This window comes from Aedes aegypti, chromosome 3 (genome assembly GCF_002204515.2).
Source record: "Aedes aegypti strain LVP_AGWG chromosome 3, AaegL5.0 Primary Assembly, whole genome shotgun sequence".
In the NCBI taxonomy this organism is placed as follows: Eukaryota; Metazoa; Arthropoda; class Insecta; order Diptera; family Culicidae; genus Aedes; species Aedes aegypti.
The window spans coordinates 146,568,037-146,590,142 of record NC_035109.1 but is presented as its reverse complement, the minus strand read 5'-3'; the positions used below and the strand labels follow the sequence as shown (position 1 = coordinate 146,590,142).

The 22,106-nt window shown below is 35.7% G+C and overlaps 1 protein-coding gene across 3 annotated transcripts in view; it reads right to left on the bottom strand.

The window, feature by feature from the left end:
- The window catches only part of LOC5565476 (zinc finger protein rotund), a 118,561-nt gene extending 96,701 nt beyond the window's left edge, over positions 1-21,860 (bottom strand). Inside the window, exons 1-2 of one of the 3 annotated variants that reach the window (XM_021849350.1) lie at positions 21,643-21,860; positions 20,092-20,959 (exon numbers count right to left, since the gene is read on the bottom strand). In XM_021849350.1, the coding sequence (XP_021705042.1) occupies positions 20,092-20,478 (387 nt within the window). In that variant the 5' untranslated portion in view covers positions 20,479-20,959; positions 21,643-21,860. Of the gene's footprint in view, positions 1-20,091 lie in introns of all 3 variants that reach the window. The other 2 variants (XM_021849351.1, XM_021849349.1) reach the window with 2 other exon arrangements.
- Between the last annotated feature and the right edge of the window lie 246 nt (positions 21,861-22,106).

Genomic DNA, 22,106 nt, shown 5'->3' with positions numbered 1-22,106 from the left:
CGTAAAACCACCAAAATACCTTACGTAATGAATTGACGGCTTTCAAACAATTATACATTCTAAGAAATCCGCAAGAAAGCCATAAACTCCGTTAGGAATCCTTAGATACCACTTAGTATCCTTAGGAAAGTCCCAAAACCCCTCTAGAAAAGAACTGGATTCCAAGAAGCTAAGGATCGCCAGGATCTCGTGAGAAACATTTGGATCATTTTGTGTGGCTCGTATCCTTGATTGGAATTATTGATATGGTACGTAGTTTAGTCTAATCAGAGCACCACTAGTACAGCATGTGGATAGTCTCTTAGATAATTGAACGTCGTACAGAATGTTTTCAACAAAAGGGAAACATTGTTCCAAATAATCAAGGAAAATAGATCAATTTACACACTTATGATACAGACAGTAAAACTCAGTATTGCGGCCAAAACAACCAGGTTTTTTGGCTTCTGAAGAGTTTTTAGTGACAAAATAATCGCCACTACGTGTAGGCCAAAAAAAAACGATGGGGTCATCAATTTGTCTGCCTGTCTGTGAGCATCTGTCAAAATTATAGATTATGTTTTCTGAAATTGGGTTGAATAACGCAATTTATTTCGCTTAATTTCATATAAGTTTAGAGAAACGACTTTTTGCTTCATTTGTTTTCACTACTGCGTTATACTTTTACAAACGTAATGCATGTAAATCTACAAAGATAAGAACTGTGAGCTGGAAAGTTGAGAAAAAATGTGTGTTTTGAAGCGAGACAATGCTTGTGCTTTGTTCAAACGTGTTGTTTTAAATCTGAAGAAAAGTTGTTTTATTAAATGTATCTACTGGCAGCCTCAAGTAGGCTGGCCACACAGTATGGATGCCTGATATAAGATGTTGGAACGATTTTTTGAGATACATGTAGACATCATGAAACGTTGTGAATGTAAATAAGCTCGTACGGGAGACCTAACAGTTGTTGAGATTTCAGGGGATATCGACGAAGATGGTGCTCTAGAATGGTGGTCGATGTGAAACTGACCTGTTTTACCTATTGACACGATGATATAAAAAAAAAATACGAATTTTAATGGCATTCAAAAATCTTGTCAAAACAGATCTATTTTGTTGCCAAAATCTAGGGGTGTCAAAAATGGAGCATACCAAAAACGGAGCATGCTCAAAACGGAATCCCACTGTATCCGCAAAGGAAACAAAAACAAATCGGATTTGAGGAACACAAATTTCAAAAGTTAAATCTCACAACTAGATCTTAAGCCTATTCTGAAGTCATTTAAATTTTTTAAAAAGCCTCAATAATCGACAACGGCTTTGAAAGAGAAAAACAAAATATTTGCGAAATTTTGCAGTTTCTTATTGTAATAGGACGTTTTTCATCACGTCAATCTGCCATTAAAACTATCTGTAATTCCGACTGGAGAAATTAAATCAGCTGGCCACTTAGAATCATTCTTTGCCTGGAGTTGAGTCTTATATCAAAATAAGCTGAATATATGTAATCTAAATCTTATCTAGAAATGACTTTGATTAGGGTCATACCCTGTTACATTTTCTATGAAGCAAGCCTTAAGTCTACCAGTTCCATTTTCAAAATGGTTGTATGATGGCAATCTTAGCATAAATATTTATTTGCATACAAAATTTGATTTTGACAAGGCTCTCAGAAAATTTTTAAAGCGCCAAAAATCTTGCTGAAATGTTCGTATAGAACGCATACTTATCCAATTGAAATTCTAAAAGCTCAGAAATTCAAAAGCATTTTCAATCAAAAGAACATTTTTGATTTTTTTTTGTGGGAGAGAAGTGAGATTTTTTTAACCCCTAATAGCCTGAGACAAATCTTGAAATTTTAAATGTCCACAACTCGAAGACTAGTAGATCAATTAATTTGAAATAAATTTTGTAGTGAATGTGGTTATTTGGTCTTATATTACTTGGATGAGATACCCTCTCCCTTATCCCTCCCTCTTTTCTAGGTAACGGAAAAAGCGTGGACACGAGGAGTCCAAAATTGATCTTCAACGAATATCTCAACATGAGACAGAAGGATGGTGTCTACGGCAAAGTTATTCAGCAGATCAAGAGCAATCTGGTGGTGAAAAATCTGATTGAGATTCATCCGCTAGGTGGCACTAGTGACAAATTTGCTTCAATTATCTGTATCGCAAGATTATTATCAGCTAGTAGGTTGGTGTCTTTGGCAAGCTGTAGAGGAGATCTGGCAATTAAGAGTCTGATTCAGATTTGTTTTCGCTAGGTGGCACTAGTGACAACTGTTCTTCAATCATCTGTATCTCAAGATCCTTAACAGCTGGAAGGTTGGTGTCTTCCATGAAGCTGCTCAGCAGAGCAAGTGCTATTTGGCGGTGGAGAGTCTGATTGAAAAGTCATCCGCTAGGTGGCACTGGTGAAAAGACATCTTCAATCTTCTCTACTTTATGATCCTTATCAGCTAGATGGTTGCTGTCTTCGGAAAAATCATTAAACAGATTGAGGGCTATCTGGAGGTGAAAAATCTAATTGAGATTTTTTTCCGCTAGGTGGTGCTAGTAACAAATTTGCCTTCAATTGTTTGTATCTCGAGATCCTTATTTGCTTGGTGTCTTCGACGCAGCTGTTCAGCAGATCAAGGGTTATCTGGCAGTTAAGAGTCAGATTTAGAATTTTTTTACTAGGTGGCGCTAGTGACAATTTTTTTTTTCAATTGTCTGTATCTCAAGATCCTTATCAGCTAGAAGGTTGGGGTCTTCAGCAAAGCTGTTCAGCAGATGATGGGCTATCTGGCGACGAAAAGTCTGATTGAGAATTCATCCACTAGGTGGCGTTAGTTATAAGAAATCTTCAATTTAATATACACATGCATGCACATGCATATACACATGCAAAAATGGTCAATCGGCAAAGAAAGCTCTCAGTTAATAACTGTGGAAGTGATCATAAGAACACTAATCTGAGAAGCAGGCTTTGTCCCAGTTGGGACGCAATGCCAGAAAGAAGAAGAAGAAGGGCTATCTTGAGGTGAAAAATATTTGCCCTAATGTATGGCCAACCAGAAATTATTAGCAGTGCGTTAATCAAAAATTAATGAGTTGTTGGTTGCCTAAATTAATGGCTGAATGGCTGCTCAAAACCTAATTGGACATATGCCCTATCAAATCAGAAACAATATTGAGCAATATTGTTGCTCAAGATCCCAATCAACTTGGTGTCTTCGACGAAGATATTGAACAGATAGAGGGCTATCTGGAAGGTGAGAAAAGCCTCCATGAGTCTACAGCTTTCCTTAGCATTTCTGTTCCATGACTCGATATTTAAATGATTCGAATGACCCTTTAGATATTGTTTCATGGAGGTTTGATTGTATAACAGTATAACAAACACACTCTTAGATATTTTTACTAAAGCTAATAAATTTTTAGTCATAAATTTAATTCACGTTGAATTTTTATTTTTTACAAAGTTAATAAATATTTTTTACAAAATCTTTTCTTACATGCATATAAACCGTTTTCAGAACATCCGTTTCACGACGAATGGAATTTTTCATGCGGACGTTTATGTTGCGCACGTCAGTACAACAATCAAAAGCACAATAATAAGAAAAAGTAACCTTGGCTAGCCTTCTGATTACAACCACGGCTGTTACGAATAGATTCGTACCTTAAATTTGAATACCTATTGCATTGAACATTCCTAACAAAGTATTCTATACAGCTGACTGTCAATAGAGACAGAATTGTATGACCAGTGTGGAGGTGTTCATCGCACATTATGGAAGCAATTATCTTTCCCTTGTTTGTCACCGAAATTGTAAGTAAATGTACTTTTAAGAGATATATGTTTTAATAAATGTTTATTTTAGCTTTTTAGTTGATCAAAGACAATTTATGTGTTGTGTTTCTGCTGTAAGAATCGGTCTGAAGATGATGTTCAACGCCTCCCGCAACAACGGCTTTTGAATATATCTGAGTTGTTTTCCCGCTATGGACCAAAATCTCTTCATTCTGGAGATACTCTCGACTTTCCTGGGTAAAACGTATAGTAATAAAAGTTCTCATCAACTGACTGTCGAAATGATTCTATTAAGTGAAAATGCAGGCTCTGTTAGCGTAATTCCAAGAAGAAGAAGAATAAGAAGAAAAATAAAAAATGTAGGAAAAAGAAAATGATGAAGAAGAAGCGAAAGAATGAGAAGAAGAGAATCAGATCTTAAGGAAAAAAGGCTTCAAGATGTAGAAATAAAGAAAAGATAGTCAGATCAAACTTATTTTTCCTTCCATATTTAATAAGAGAAGTTCATGCATCTGTCCATTGTGCATGTGAAATTATGAATCGTCATATTATGTCTTATATGGAAAATTAAAATGTAACCAAAATGTTATTTAATTTAATCTGTTCACACACTGTTTATCGCTTTGGTAGCAAACCTTCCCATTACATCTTGCAGTCATTGAGTTCAATATATTTGCGATTTTGAAACGTCAACAAAGGAGTGAGATTATTCACAGGCCTTGTCTCGAACATTCGCCCATGTCAAATGAGTGAATGGATTCATATTTGAAGACCATGGAGACTTTAACATATTCTAGAATGAATGGTTCGGTTCATTTTGGAGATCAGCAGTCGAACCTTCATATAAGTGTGATAAGCGGCTCTGTTTTGCTACAAACCTATGAGTATTGATCTGAGTTGCCTCCAACCCAAGGAACAAACTTCTTCCTAAAAAACTTTTGCGGATCTCTGTATTTTTTTTTACTAAAATGAACAAATCAAACAACAACAAAATTTTAACCTTTTCATAATCTACATCCATCCATCTCATGTATACCAACTCAGCTTGGTTGGTAAAGCGAGCGTCTTGCATACAAGAGTTCTGGGTTCGAATCCCAGCCGAGCACATGGATTTTTTTCATAATTTCACGCATAATTTATCTATCTCTACCACGCGTAATGAGTGAATCAATTGAATAACCATACGATTTGGATTACCGAATATCTCAATATATGTGTCAATATTCATCTTTTATTGTTTCTTAGGATTTCGTCAAGATATTTCTCATAACATTACTCTCGGAATTTCTTCTGGAACTCTGCCATGCATGCTCTATAACTCTTTAAAATATTATTCCATCGAGCGGAAATTTCTTGAGAGATTCTAAATGCCTCGAGGATTTCCCCAAAAAATCTCTTTGAGAAAACTGTAAAAAATCTTTGAATAGATGAAAACTGCTTTCTAATTACCAAAATTCTCAGAGAGGTTCACATAAGAACTTCTCAGTGAAATTCGTTAGGTACTCTTAAACTTCTCCATAGCATTCCTTTAAGCACGATTTAAAAGATTCCTCTAGAAATTTATCCAGAGGTTACTACATACATTTAACTTCTAAACTAACTAAACATTTCCGAAAAATCTATCCAGGAAAAAAATCTTGTGAAAGTTTCTCAGGGAGTCCTCCAAGGATTTATCTAGGAAGTTTGCCAAGAATGTACTTTTCAGAAGCTTATGGAATATTTTGAAAAGTAATGAAATTGAGAAATTTCCTTTGAAATTTTTAGATTAATTTTTTTAAGTGGTTTCAGGGATATTCATAGATTAATTATAGTTAAACCCGAAGGAAGCATTAGATGCAGTCCTGAAGAAATCTCTGAGCTGTTTTCCAATGTTTCATTGGAAGAGCGTCTGTTACAACATTTGAAGGAATACTGAGAAAAAATATTTAAGGGATGTTACAGGATTAATTCCTGGAGACATTTGGTTGAATTCTTGTAGCTCTCAAGTATTAACAATTTTTGGAAAGCATGGACTTTTGAAGAAGTCGTTAAAATAAGCGAGTATTTTTAGGTATAACTCTTTAAAAAGACTAATGGAATCTCAGAGAATTACCTGGAAAAATTCTTCATTTTAGTAAGACCTAGAATAAATAGTAATTCCTAGAATAATTGGAGAAAGGATTTGAAGAATTATAAATTAGCTGAAAATTCAGCCAAATCAACAATTCTTGAAAAAATAATCTTAATTTACTCAAGGCAAATTACTGGAAAAATCCTTGTAGTAATTTCTTGGAAAACCCCTGCGTTAGACATTGCTTTGAGATATTCTCAGTGAAAATGGTGTTAATTTTGTATTAATTAAAAAAAATGGAATTTCTGGAAGATTGTTTAAAAGAGTTCATGGAGCAGTTCTCTATATAAACTTGTTGAATAGTCACAGGTTGCATTAAAGATTTCAAAAGAAATAAAAAAAAAAGATTTCTGAAGGGATATATGATGAATTTTAAGGAGTCATTAAGGCGAAATCTTGAAGTAAATCTTAAAATAATAGAATTCCTAGAGTCTAATTTCCGACTATATTCAAGAGGAGATGCTTGAATAAATTTCCTAAAAAAATATTTTTAGGAATTCTCAAAGTTGGCATCTTAGATTAATACTTGAAGGAATCGCTATAAACTTCCTAGAATAACTGAAACAACGTCTTGTGTTTTAAAATAAGGTTTGTTTCGATTGCATATATGAATTCTTTGTGTAAATCTGTAAGCGAAGACCTCGTCGTCCTCGGAGGACGACACGATAAGATAGTGATCGCACTTACATTACATGCCTTGCCTACAGGATTGCCAACACGGTACAACGATGGCATCATGCTGTTCTGGCAGCTTACCAATTGGCTGACAACAGCGGCAAGCTTCGATTTCCAAAAGTGAAAAACAAAAATTGTCGCAAACCATCTGATCAACGACATGCGGAACATACAAATTTGGATCTGATAAGAGCGATTTGCGTGTCCTGCCGGTTCCTCCCCGGTGCAATTAAACTAAACTTTCTCTCTGAATTGCAAATTGGCTTTGCAAATTTGTCGAAAAAGAGGCTTGATTTTTCTGCGGAAAAAAGTTTCCAGATTTCCCCCTCCCCGATATACACATACAAAAATGATCAATTGTCAAAGAAAATTCTAAGTTAACAACTGTGGAAGTGCTCATAAGTAAACTAAGCTGAGAAGCAGGTAATGTCCTAGTTGGGATGAAACGCCAAAAAGGAGAATATAGATAAATCACATGTCTTTGACGGAATGCGATGTAAAACTTCTACGAAGCATCGGAAGCACATAATCAGATAAAGAATTTACGCCAGAAACCCGCATTTGTCCACCAAAATTATTCACATCTACGGTAGTCACTGAAGTACTCCCTGACTAATTACATTAGGCCCCCCAGTATTTGTTCCACGCACCGCGGACCACGTAATCACAAATCACACGAAATTTCCATTATCCTGCGTCTGAGACCGCGGCGGCGCTGGGAGAAAGTTTCGTCGAGCCTTCTGCAACTCTGGGCAGACGGATGGACGGACGGTTTCGTTTATTTGGCCTCCGGTCATCACACATCACCTGCTTCCCGCGCGCACTCGATAGTGGTATTATTATTAACTGCGGAATAAACGCAAGAACGCGAGCCAAATTGTAATTATTAACCATCGCAGTGTAATCCCTCTTATCTGCGTTTTTCCCTTCGGTTTTTTTTCCTTCGTTCGAGAAAGTTAATTTGGTTAAAATGCGCCCTCGCGCACCCCTTCGTCCAGTGTTAAACTCTGGTGAAGAGTGGCATTCGATCTCCGATAGCAGATAAGCACGTGACACGGAGCCATGATTTACGGCGCGCAACGCTAGTGACTGATTTTCACGAAACCATCTCGTGAGAGTCCGTGATTGAAATGGGCTCCTATGCGTGGAAAAAGGGGGTTGTCGCACGGTGCTCCCCAGATCGTTATTATCAGAAGAAAATCTGCTTTAAGTCTCCAGTCATTTTCTGCCTGGGCAAAATTAAATAAAAAACGTAGGATTCATTTTGAAGATACTCGCTTTTGATGCTGTTTTACAAAGATTAAAATGGTATCAGAGATATTTAAACCGATTTTGATTTACGTGAAATGAGGTATCTTTGATATTACGGGTAGTTTTGAGAGTGAAGATCCACAACATACTATAGCGTGTCCCAGAAAGTATGGGTACCACTTTGATAACGCGAATCACTATAATTTTTCAAACAAATATTTTTTTGCATTTTTCCTTGGGCCATTTTGAATGCTTAAAAAAAGTTTGATTAATTAACTTTAAACATTTAAATTTTTTAGTATAGAAAATCAATTCTTATCTAGCCTTACTTTTGTGTTTTGTTTGCACTTAACTAGTAATGAATGTTTCTTTCAAAATTCTTCGATGTGATGAGTTTAAGAAGATTGTATCCAAGCTCTTCGCATAAGATAACTTTGAGAAATTATAGCTATTCGAATGTCTTCAATATAAATAAAAATAAGTTATTTTAGTAGTACTTATGTCTAATATATATATATATATATATATTATATATATATATATATATATATATATATATATATATATATATATATATATATATATATATATATATATATATATATATATATATATATATATATATATATATATATATATATATATATATATATATATATATATATATATATATATCTATATATATACAGTTAACTCTCCCTTACTCGATATTCCGTATCTCGATATCGAGTTAGAGAACCATAGTAAAAGTTGGTTTTCATGGCTAACTCGATGGTCCCTTGGAATGCAGTTGCACTGCTTTTGTGTTCTGTAACTCGATACCTCCCTAACTCGATGGTCCCTTCAATATCGAGTACGGGATATATATATATATATATATATATATATATATATATATATATATATATATATATATATATATATATATATATATATATATATATATATATATATATATATATATATATATATATATATATATATATATATATATATTTCGACAAGAAAAAAACATTTAAAATTTAACATGTTTTAACGTATAAATAAGGACTTGATTTTGACCCTTTTAAAAATCGACCATAGCAAAAACTCATTAGCTACATTATGGAATTGGCTCCGTAATGCCTTAAAGCGTCCGAGCCAATGAAAAATCTGGCAATTGTGAAAAACAGCATGTAATGTAGTTTTTATTGACAATAGTTAAACATGAATCACAATATTAGAATGCCTCTTTATTCTGTTTAAAGTAATGCTTAGAATGGTTGCACAACAAAAAAAAACCGGTAACTCAACATTTTGTTGATTTTTTTTATTCAAATTTCCACTCAAAAGTTTCAAATAAGTGACTAGGCTGATAGCAACTGAGTGTTTTGAAAATATAAACTTAAAAGACCTATTGCCTGTAAAAGGAGACCAAGAAACCAATAAGAATCCAACACATCAAATCGTTTCACCAACATTTTGCTGAAATTTTTCGAGCTGAAGCGTTCAGCAATCCAATTTGGAATTTGGAAAGACCAGAATGAGTCAAAAAATAAAATAAATCAAAAAATAGAAATCGTGCTAAATAATCTTATAATAAGTATAACTTAATAATCTATGATTTTTGGCATGCAATTTATTTTAAAAAATTTTGTTCCGAAACTGTTGATTTGAGAGAATCAATTTCTATAGTGAATTTGTACTGAAACGTTTGGGCTACAAGAAAAACATATTAACTGAATACATATTTTATGTTTTGTCATGAAAAATTTATAAATGAAACTTAAATTTTAAATTGCACAAAAATCCCATTTTTTGACATTTGTTTTAATTTCTACAATAGAATCTTGAAGGGAAACAGTCATAAATTTTATTAAAAAGGTTTTTCTAAGAACAATTTTTGATTAATTTTTTTTTAAATTTATTGTAAAAATAAATACGTTTTGATGATACAGTAAGTATAATGAAATTATTATAAACCATAATGATTATTAGGATCACCTCTCTAGAAGTTTTCATTTTCAAGTTATTTTAAGGTTAATGCAAAATTGTCTCATTTATATAATAAGTTGGGCTATTTCTTATCGTTATTGTTATCATCAAAACGTAATATTTTGACAAAAAAAACAAAATACTGAAAAGCGACCAAAAGTAGTTCTTGGAAAACAAAATATTTAAAATTTGTCCATCATGAAACGTTGTTCTAAAAATCTGTTTTCTACTAAGATTCTAGGGTAAAAATATGGGGTTTTTGTGTATTTTAAATTTAAATTTGCATGATACAACACATCATATTTTTTCAGTGTATATTTTTTTCTTGTTATCCAAATGGTTCACTCCATAGAACAACTTCTCCATAGAACATTTTTCTTTAAAATCATCAGATTCGGAAACAGAATTTTTCAAATAAATAACATGCGCAAAACTCATAGGCCATTTTCAAAAGCTATTCAAAGTTTTGCAGAATTCAGCCAAAAAAAGATGATGTGTATTCCTTTTTTTATTTATACTATAAATCTTATCTAATAATAATTCAGATATTTTTCCAAAGTTTACTTCAAATATTTTTTTTTAAAGGTATTCATCAAGTGTTTTTTTTTCGGACTCTCTTGAAAAATTTTCAAAGGCTCTCTCAGGAGTTCTTTCAAAGATTCTTTCAGATTCTTTTTATTTATTTCGAGGCCTTCACGATTGTCCTGGGATTTTTCCATCAGTTTCCATTGGACTTTGTCCGGAATTCACGTTCTAAACAACTTTAAGAATTAAACCTGTGATTCCTCCAGAGAAGCCTTAGGTATTCTTACAAAATTACCGTTTATTATTTCTTTGAGATACCACCCGGGATTTTTTTTCTTTTCAAATACTCCAAAAATTCCTGAAGACATTTGCCAAGGAAGTCTTCAAGGAGATTTTCCATGCATTCTTGTTGGGGTGTCTCCAGAGATATGTGAGAGGAATTTTTAAGGAATTATTGGAGAAATTGAAAAAAAAACTTCAGGGAATATTTTTTTGATAAAATTCTAAAGCAACCTCTGATCAAACATATGTCAGTTAAAAAGTAGCCTTTGATAAATTTCTACAAGGATATCTGAAAAAACTGGATGCATGAAGAAATCTAAGAGGATTTTCTAGAGGAATTCCTTGAAAACGTCAGACAATCCTGTAGAAATTTTTGTAGGAGTTCACTGGAGCGAAATTTTAAATTAGCTTTTTAAGAGTCCAAGAAGATTTTACTGGAGTAATTAATCGAGTAATTTTTGGCAGAGTAAATCTTGAATGAAATGCTGGAAAAACTCTTAGAGAAGTTTCTAGAAAAACTGCATGGGTAGTCCCAAGTAACAGTTATAGAGGAATTGCTGGAAGAGTTGTTGATAAATTTCTTCAAATAACCCCTCAGGGATTTTTTTTAATCCTGAAGGGTTATTTGAAGAAATCCATTAACAACTCGTAATCAACGAGTAATTGTTGATGCTTTAATGGAGAGTTATTGAAAATTCTTGGAAAACACTGGATAAGTCGGGGTAGAAATTCTTTTACAGTTTATTGTAAAAATCCTTAGGCGAATTCTTCAAAACCTATGCAATACACTTTTGTGGATTTTCTAGGTAGTTTCTGTGGATGATAATCTAACACTAGAACAACATCAGTGGAAACTATTGGAGGTTGCTGTTTTGAAGTGTTCAAGAAAATTCATCTAGATACATCCCGTGGAAAATCGCTGGAATTGCTGGATCGATGGCGAATGAATTTTAGAAAAATTCCAGGAGGGATCCTGGAGAAATAGCCAAAGGTATTCAAGAATAAATGTCTGGCGAAAAAACTAAAAGGATTCCTGAAGTTCAGAGACTTTTTATTAAAACTAGAGGCTTTTTACAAACTTGAATTAAAATAGTGTGCATGCCAAGAGTTTTTTTTTTGAAATCTACTGAGCTTATATTTGGCCACAATAAGCGTCGTATTAAACTGCTTCTCATTGCCCCCCTGCCGAAGTGAATCATGGAAGTGTCCAAGTAGCTCTGCATCCTGTTTATTCTGTTAATCATAGTAAATGAAAAACCGTTTACATGTTTTTAATAACCTCTAAATTTTTGAAATTATATCAATCATTATAAGGACTTAACCTCTTTACCAGCAGCTACATATACTATCCCAAAAAAGAATCAAATCGCGATAATTTTTTTGTTTCTCAATATGATTTCACCATTTTTTCACAAGTTCTCAAAAAACTCTTCTAGTTCCGTGTCGATATTGATCATTGGTGATCTGGTTTTAAAGATATTCCGATGGTTCATTTAAAGATATTCCGATGGTGGCCATTTATTTCTTGATCAATTTATCAAAATATATAAAAGTGGACTACACAATGCCAGGTAATGAGGAGCTACTTTGAAAATATCATACAAATCGGATCAGTATTCTCGGAGATATCTGAAAACTATAATATGTTGTTTTTTAAGTTTCAAAGATCTTTATTTGGCCTTCGTAGTACCAGAAACCTAAATACTCATTATTGAAAGACGGCTGCAGCAAATTGCTTCATTTTTTCACAACATACTCTCATTAATGTATTGTTCCGAAGAGTGAATATCCGAATACGTTGAAAATTCTTTGACCTGAGAAATTTATGTGAGTAATGGCTACGCGTTGATCCCCGAAGGAATTTTGGAATATCTCCGGACCCATAAAACCAAATATCGGCACAGACTTTAAGACTAGACGATTTTTTTTTTGAAAACTTGTGGAAACAATGATGAAAATAATCGAGAAGCAAAAAAGTTATCGTAATCTGAATTGTGATCAAATTAAGCTGGTTAATTCTGCCAAACGTGCAGCTTAGTTATAAACGACTGCTGAGCATATATTTGATGATGATTTTTGTTCTATAATAACTGTTTGGGGAACACCGCAAGTTTAGGACTGAAACGACGCGTTGATCCCTCATCGTCACTGTAGGTATACCTAGATGCCCTTTTCAGCTTCTTCGGCAACAAAGCCAGAGCAGTGCGCGCTTTCGAGCTTTTCATTTTAATTAATTCATTAACATCATCGCGTTTTCACATCATCGCACCATCGTCGTCGTCGTCTTCGACCGACGTCGCGAATGAAAACTGTTGCTTTTTGTGCGTGCAGGTACCGTCAAACGGGGTAATTTTGATAATTCTGGTTTAACTTTTCTTCTTCTTGACATTACGTCCTTCCCTGCTTAGTGCTCAATGAACACTTCCACCATTTTCGTATTTGTGTATCGTGTGGATACTCTATACCCAGGGAAGTAAAGGATATTTCCATTACGAAACGATCCGGGACCGACCGGGAATCGAACCCAGACACCTTCAGCATGGTTTTGCTTTGTAGTCGCGGACTCTAACCATTCGGCTAAGGCAGATTTGGACATGATTTGTTCTAAAAATTATTCATTCAATTCCTAAAATTAATCGACGTTCTCTAGGAGCATTCGCCAATTCAGTTACAAAAGCAATAATATTAAATTATAGGTTCTTCTTTCTGGTGTTACTTCCTCACCAATAAAAAGCATGTTTCTCAGCTTAGTGTTGTTATGAGCACTTCCACAGTAATTAACTGAGAGTTTTGTTTGCCAATCGATGAAGAGGTACAAAGACACTCTATGCTCTGGCAATTCGAGTAAGTCAGATTTTGTTCCAAAAAACTATCAAAGTTGCCCCGTTTTACGGTACTCACTTACGGCAGCCGCTATTGAGAGCTAGACTTGGCGCAGTTATACCTGGCGATGAAAATTCATAACAAAGCTCCCCAACATGAGTCGGCCCCGCCAGCAGAGAAGTAGAGAAGCGCGGGCGGGGCGACGAAGAGGCATATGTTTTAAGTACAACGAAGGTCGTCCAATAGTAAGTAGGTAGGTACTTAGGTAGGTACAGTGCAATTGGGCTTCATAGGTGGCGGTAGCTCGGCCACCCTGTACAATGATGGCGTTGTGGCGAGTCGGAGAAAGAGCCCTCATCGTCGGCGATGAATCTTGCGCGATAATTATTGAAATTGGATTAACCGCGTCGTCTCCGAAGGTGGCGAGAGTGCGCAGGTGAAGCGCGATGAAAAGGGATTAGCTGCGAGCGCTTGGGGGTTAATACTTATTATGCGCTTTTGAGGTGGTTCAGCTTTTTTTTGTCGTCGAAGTTGGGTTTTACAAGGTGCATTATGATTGTATTCTCATGTTTAAATTTACTGGAGTGAATTTATGGGCCTTTCATAGATCAGTCGAACTAGCCTGTTGGTATCGAATTCACAAAGTCGTCTCATGATCTGATGGTGTTTCCAAAAGAGTAATTTATTGGAACTTTTCCCATCGTGATAACATTTCTTCTCAGAGGTTTAAAGTTAAAATCTTTTATTTTACAATGGATTATCTTTAGTTGAATTTTGGAAGGATTGCAATAAATCTTTAATTTTTACAAGTAAGATAAAAAATATCTAATTTGTTTTACAATCTGCTCAGATGACACGAAGTCTTCGACCTTCGTCTTTTCATTCACAAATGAAGTGTACGAGTAGCCAAATTACTTCGAATTATTCTTACGATGTAAATTGGGGATTTTTTTTTTTGTACAAAGTGGGCTGAAGGGTCTTAGATTTTCATGAAACTTTTTCCACAGGCAGGGCTCATCAATATATGAATAAAAAAAATTGAGAAAAATTTAGGGTCGCTTATTTTTCCGGAAAACTCAGTTGGAATTTTTTTGTTTTCCTCTGACACTACTTACTTTGTAAAACCATAACTCAAGAACGAAGCATCGTAGAAACAAAGTTTTATTATGAAAGTGAAAGCAAATTTTCTCAGGAATAAAAAAAAATATTAACTGGAAAAAGTTTTCCACAAAATTTTTCACCGTTGAGAAAATTCGTCAAGAAAAGCCGGAAAAACTATGCTCCAACTCGTGGAAAATTTTCAAAAAAATATTTTTGAGAAGATAATTTTATAAGCTTTAATCGCTGAAATTTTTTAAATGTACTTTTTTTTCGAAAAAGTTTCATGAAAATCTGAGACCTTTCGGCACAAACCCGTACGGAAATAAAAAAAATCCCCAATTGTAAAATTAGATTTTTAAATTTTATTATTAAACATATCCCAGACAACCAAAATGCACGTATAACGGAATCACCTTTTGCGTTATGCGATGCTTATGTGTGGAAAGTTTCACGTAAAAGACGATGCGAAAAGGTCTTATACGTACAAAAGTGGAGGCGATATACGTACATTTTTATATGATGAACAATAGCATGCAATGCAAGTGTGTACATTTTACTGAGAACTGTACTCTTATGCGACTTAATTTATGATAACAAAGATCATTTGACAGCTGCTACGGATTGATCCGACTAACTTTGTACAAGTATATGGGACGAAACAAAAGGTACATATGAACTCAAAAAATAACGTTTTATGCGAGGAAACCCATCGATCACACGATTCCATCCACCATGTAGTGCGGATGTGATGCAATTTGTTTAAATAAACGACTTTGTTCGTAAACTGTTATGCGACTTCTGGTTGTCTGGGACATGCTCAACACTGGTAAATGTATTTATATATCTAGAAGAGCAATACTAGTTGAAATTTGTTGAAAAAATTGGTATTCAATACGTTTTATTCGAAAATTGCACTGTTCGAGGAAAACAAGCTGATTGGACGATATTTTCAGCAGTTTAATGGTTCGATTTCAAAATTTGATATTGGCTTGGAATTTTTAATTTACCAGGGAGATTCACCTACAAAAAGCTTAGGCAAATTTAATCAAGAAAATAAGCTTTTTTTAGGTTATCATCACTCAATTGTCAATATTTTGCATGCATCAGTGAAGTTCAATTTGTAGTTTTCAAACATACTCTAATAATCTCTCCCCTAAATTTAATATAAAAAGTGTAATGCATCAGTATTCGGTTTTATTTTAAGCAATATTTCTCACAAATTTTAGTTCTCCATCTACTTTTGTTACTCACGGCTCCGTCCTCACAGGAGTCCTCTTAGTCAAGTTGAAATCGGAAACATTCTAAAGCCAATGTTCGTTGTAGTTGAACAACGCAACTGATGATTTATTAACCTTATTAAGTTATTTTTATGAGAATTTTTAAACCGACGTATGCGCAACTTCAACACAAAAACCGGTGTATCTGATGTGACGCAAGTGCAAAACAAACTGTCAAGCAAGATGTATGTAACAACCATCATACGAATCATCATAGGGTTTGTGTCAAGCACAAATCAAAACGGTTCATTTGATAATTTTATCAAAATTTCAATTTGATTCAAAACAAATCGGCATTGCTTAGTAGTGGTTAGAAACAGTGTTCTTTTTTTCCATCTTTTAGTAGATAGCAATAGTAAAAATGTAGAACCTTTCAACCATAAATTGAAATGCTTCAAAATACATTGCATCGAATTTTTCTCGAACTCCTCGGAGTGTTAGATACGCCGTTTTGAAATATAATGCTTGTATCCTCTAAGTAAAACTAAAAACACATTCAACAATGAATAACTTAATTTTGCAAAATCACAAAATAAGCTTGCGTTAAAATAAATCCTCATCGAAACCATCGAATACTCTAGATTATCAAAAAATATATTTCAGATAACTCAGTATTAAATCTTTACACACTGTGTCACTCATTTAGCTCTTTTTACGGATTCTGATGTAGTAAAGGGGAGTTGGGGAGACTTCATGCCTGTTTCTATAAGCAGCTGGGGATGTGCAGGCAAATCAAATTTCGATGAGATTTTTGCACAATCCAGTAAAGATGTTTTGCATAACCAAAATTTGAAATTTTCAATGACATGCTTTACGAAGATTTAAACAAAAATAGGTGACGATGCCTTCTTGAACACATGGTTTTGTCTTAAATTCAGAAACCGACTCATATTACGAACACTAGACTATTCATGGTGATTTTTAAAAAAAAATCCCGTTTCATCACAGGATGATATATTTTTCTATGATTCAAGTCCTGTGGAAGTATCAATCGTCCCAACCGGGCCCAGCCGTAGCGGTAAACGCGCAGCTGTTCAGCATGACCATGCTGAGGGTTGTGGGTTCGAATCCCGCTGGTCGAGGATCTTTTCGTAAAGGAAATTTTCTCGATTTCCAGGGCATAGAGTATCTTCGTACCTGCCACACGATATACACATGCAAAAATGGTCAATCGGCAAAGAAAGCTCTCAGTTAATAACTGTGGAAGTGCTCATAAGAACACTAATCTGAGAAGCAGGCTTTGTCCCAGTTGGGACGTAACGCCAGAAAGAAGAAGAAGAAGTATCAATCAATATCTTCAAAATCGACACTGTTCGAAATATGAAAACTATTGTATTCCGAAAAATATAATATTATTTCGTTTTGATAATCTCCAAACCACAAATAAAATGCACCTGATTCAAAATGTGAGATTGGCTAAGATTTTAAAGAAAATATTGTTTCACGGAATTTTGTAGCATTTATCACAATTTCAGAATTTGGCAATGAAGCTGAGCGTAGAAATTATTTAAAACACTTTCTATGGCCAAATATATCACTATTCTAAGAGATTAGAAGTTTACAAATAACAAAGCTAGTAGCGGCCAGCCAGCAAAGTAATAGTGACTTTGGTGACTAAAATTATTAAAATAGTGACCGAATAATGACCAAATAGTGACTAAACAGTGACTTCAAAATTTGAAATTTGGTGAACTTAAGCGCTTTTAAATCTTTATTGACGGTAATGTGTCCGAGGAAGGGCTTTATTGTGTTAAATTGCAATTGGGTAACCCAATAACAATATGTATCAGCCTAGGGAAAAGAATGTCAAAAAGAGAGGAGAGGATCTCCCTCCTTCTTTACGGGACATATTTTGAAAATTGCTTACTGAAAACTATCTTGATATTAACTCTGCCGCTCTTTCGAATTACTTATGGAAAACTATTTTGGAAAGCAGTTCTACCGGAGATAAGAGATATAACAACTGGCCACGCCCATTTTATGACACAGCCTACAATTTTAAGAGAAAGATAAAAAGATACCATCTTAGGCATTACAAGTCCATAAATTCCGCAGAAAAAAACTTGAGAACGATTTTCTGGTGAAATAACTTAAAGTGTCAATGGCTATATAACACAAATTAACTGCGGGTTTTAACTGAAGGTGCAAATTAATTTTCAGCGAAAAAAATCTTTGGAATTTTGAGACTAATTCATGTTACAGTTTCGACATATGTATTTTCGATAACATATTTTATATTTATTGGTTGATTTCTAAGAGATTTTTTTTTTCGTGAAATTCCTGGCAAAATTCAAAATTTAATAACAAGGAAGAAAATAATAGATTCTAGGAAGTATTATTTGAATAAATTTTTGATAGAATTCTTAGAAAAATCCAGCATAAATTTAAGAAATTCCCAGAAGGATATTCAACGAATCTCTACAACATTTTTTGATACCAGAAAAGTTGTTGGCATACCATCTGTAAGAGTTGTTGTAAGATTCCTTCGAACGGTGAGAAAGAACATCGCTTCTGGCTTCCTACCGACAATAACTCTGAATATTCTGCCCGCAGTTTATTCAATTTGTCTTTGATAAATATGTTTCGGGTTTCAACCTAGTTTTATCCAATACCTTGCATAAATTTCAACTTCAAGTTGTTTTTTAAATTTAGCCAGCATTTCATCACAAAGTTCTGCAAGAAATTCGACATTTTTCAGACAATCTACCAGAAAAAAAATACACAATATTCACCTAAATTTCACCAGTAATTGTGTCGGAAATCTATTCCTTCCTTGACGTTTTGATTTTAAGATAAAAAAAAGATTTTATAAGAGCAACAAAAATTTGAATAATAATAATGCCAAATTGTCATTTTTTATCATTGGTGCTAAGAAAAGGTGACTTTAGTTACAATTTCAGTGAAAAACGTGAATTTAGTGACTTTTTGTTGCAAATAGTGACATTTAGTAGCTAGGGAAAGTGTACCAGTTATGGCCATAGTGGTTCTCTATTTCGCCATACGTGATATCTTGAATGCCTTCACATTTTGAAAAATCTTTTGGGTTTTAGCAGTAAAATAAAGGATAAATCTTCATGTTAAAACATTCAAAAAGATTAAAAATGTAAAAGTTAGCCAAATTTTGCATATGGCCAATTAGGGAACCACTATGGTCATAACTGGTACACTTTCCCTATGTCGAGAATAGTGACCAGTAGACGAATTCCGGTGCGAATTTTCTTCGAAAAAAGAAAATTTTCTTGCTGATGAGTAATGGAAGAAAATTTCTTCTCTTTGAAGAAATTGTTCGCCGGAATTCTACAGATCACTAAAAAGTGACTCATTACAAGCCCTGGAATAAACATGTTTTGCACCACAAATACAATGTCTGTATATAAGTTGCGGGAAAGAAAGTACCCAACCTATATATTTTAAAACAAATCATACTGAGCAGAAACATATTCTAAATTTTTATTCTCAAGATAGTTTCAGATTGCGCGTTCGATTTTCATATTAAATCCTCCAAATTGTGAAAATCAGAGATTTTTCTGAAAAATAAACGCCGTTCATAGCCGTTCCAAAAATCTTTGTTAATTTGTATTAGAGTGAAACTCCTTTCAAAATATGATTCGTTGTTACATCGGATGAGTTATAAGCTCTCATCTTGTCTTACAGAGAGACGAATATTGCGCAAAATTAATTGGAATAAACTGTTTTTAGTTCAAAAAATCGGGGGAATTAAGTCTTCCCGGAGCTCAAGTATATCTAGTTTTTACTGATAGAAAATTTTTCGCTTATTACTTCAAAGTTTTTATACTGGAATATATAGGCTAAGTCGAGTTTGCGTTAAAAACATGGTTTTCTTGTATTTTTATTCAAATTAATTTAAGCTTTTGTGTCTGCATCATGAGTTAGAAAGTCTGTTGAGACAGCACGATAGCAAATTTGGAATCTCTTAAACGAAGAACTAATATTCCCTTCAAGGTTGCTTTCACAGCAGTGTTTGGGACCCATTTTTCCCACAAACCGGTTTACCCCGGAAAAGACCAAAAAGATAATCAGAAAATCCTATAAGATCGTCTCGTTTCTTTTAGACGGTGATGGTCGTAGATTGAAACCAGAGTGGCAAGGACCTTACGGTATTCGCCGAGCTTATCCCTTTGCGCAAACTGCCCGTTAGGCAATCGAGAACGTGTCCGTGTGTATGCAAATCGAATAGAAAAGAATAGAGGTTCGTTTTGGGGACCGAGGTTCTTCTTCACACCTCGCCTGGAAGAAGCACAGCTCGAAACACATTCAAATGGGACCTACCTTGGACTCGTGCATCTGCGTCTCGCTGATGGACAGTGGCGTCGGCGGCGTCGAAGGCGCACTGTAATGCAGCACCGGCTTCTGATCCTCCTGGTGGCGTAGATCGTTGTCCGAATTGTTGTTGTTGTTGGCGGCTATCCGGTGCTGTTCGTCCAGGGCCTGTTTGTGCACCACGGCGGCATAGTCGATTCGTTCGATATTTTGCTGCTGTCGCAAATCGCTGATGTACGGTTTGTACTCGTGGACGGCGATGGCCGATCGCAGGTCTGTCGAGTTGCCGGCCGTCAGGGCATTCAGCTGACCAAGCATTCCACGTTCGTTCATCGACCGCAGCTGGTCGATGGAACGGTGGATGTGACTGTAGTCACCGGTCGGGATTTCGGCCATCAGCGGCGAGTTGTGGTAGTCCAACCCGCCGCCGGGCCGATATTCGATCGTTCGACCCTCCAGGGTGCCGGCCGAGGGATGATGGGGGTGGTGGTGATGTTGTAGGGAGAGAATCTTGGAGCCGTTTCCGGGGACGGGTTGCGACGAAAAAAGATCAATGTTGGCGGATTGTAGCGTGACCCAACAAACGGTCACAGAACTGCACGGTAAGGCACGACTTCGGTATTCACGAACCACATTCAACTACTCGAGGACACCACACCGTCACTGTACGCGCTTCACATATAGATCACCCACGTTTACTGTTTACTTCCGGTCTTATCACTTTGAAGTTTATTTTTTCTTTTGTTTATTTTCCTTTCGGTCGATAAACCATGCAAATCGTTTTTCCAGCACTTTTTCGTATCACTCACACTACGCAGACGTTTCTTTCACGTTTTTCCCTTCAGATGTCTGGATTTTCTCAGTTGTTTTGGGTTCTCTTCTCTCGACGGCGATAGACAGCGGAAAAAGGGGCAAAAATTGCTTTCAAAAAAACGAAAAAAAAAACCTTTGCCGCCGCAAGCTCTCACGTACGAAGAATTTTACGACAACGGTCCCAAAGTGGCGGACGGACGCGTTCGATGATGCGCGGGGGTGGAGAGCAGGACGCCTCTGTTTTATGTGGTATATAGCGAAAAAATAATTCGCATAACAACAGAGACCGATGACTCAAAAAACGAACCCAAAAAAACGAAGCTCTGCTGCAACACGCGGGTGCGGGCGAACGACTCTTCGAAACGGACGGAAAGCGCTCCTCGTCACCGCAGCTCCGTTCTCGTGCAGGTCGTCGGTGTTCTATTCCGGGTTATTCAAAACCCAACCAAGCGCATAGAATCTCTTGATAACTCTTCCGCCGAAAATAATGTCATTCGCATGACGCAAAAACCGTCTTTCGAAAGGCGCGCGCGTTTTCCAATAAGCGCCAAACTGTTATTAACCAATGCACTTGCCACCCCCTTCTAAGTCAATTGCTAAGAACACTTTTTATGCTGTCACTGACGATGACGATCGGTAAACACGAATCACAAAAAAAAAATCTCCACCAAAAAAATCTCTTCAAATAGAACCACCACGAGTGATTGGAGGGATCGCGGCGCGAAAAACTCCAAACCCCGAACACACTTTTGCTTGCCGTCGACGCACCGTCGTAAGCAGAGAAGGAAGGCTCTACGCTAGGCTATAGCTGCTTCTACGCGCCAAGGGGCCCCGAAAATGTGTGTTAATCAGCGCAAGGCAAAAACTCGACTGGTTTTAGAAAAAGTTTTTGGTCCTCAAACTTTTTAGCATTATAATCTTCCCCGGTTCGGTTTTGTGCGCTCTGCTGCGTGTGCTGCTTGTAGTAGAAGTTCGCCCTGTCTCGTCTGTCTGCCTGCCTGCCAGTCCTCTCTCTCGCGCGCGCGTTCTCTCTCATCATCAGTTCAGTCGGCGATCGGTCGGTCGGTCCCACAAAACACACTCAGGCGCGCGTCATTTTTGTGTACATACATTTTTATTTCTAAAAACTCCTCTATACCTACATGTATGCATAGCGAGTTGAGTTGAGTTGAGTAGAAGCAGCAGAAACGGCAGCAAGCAACGCAGCAACA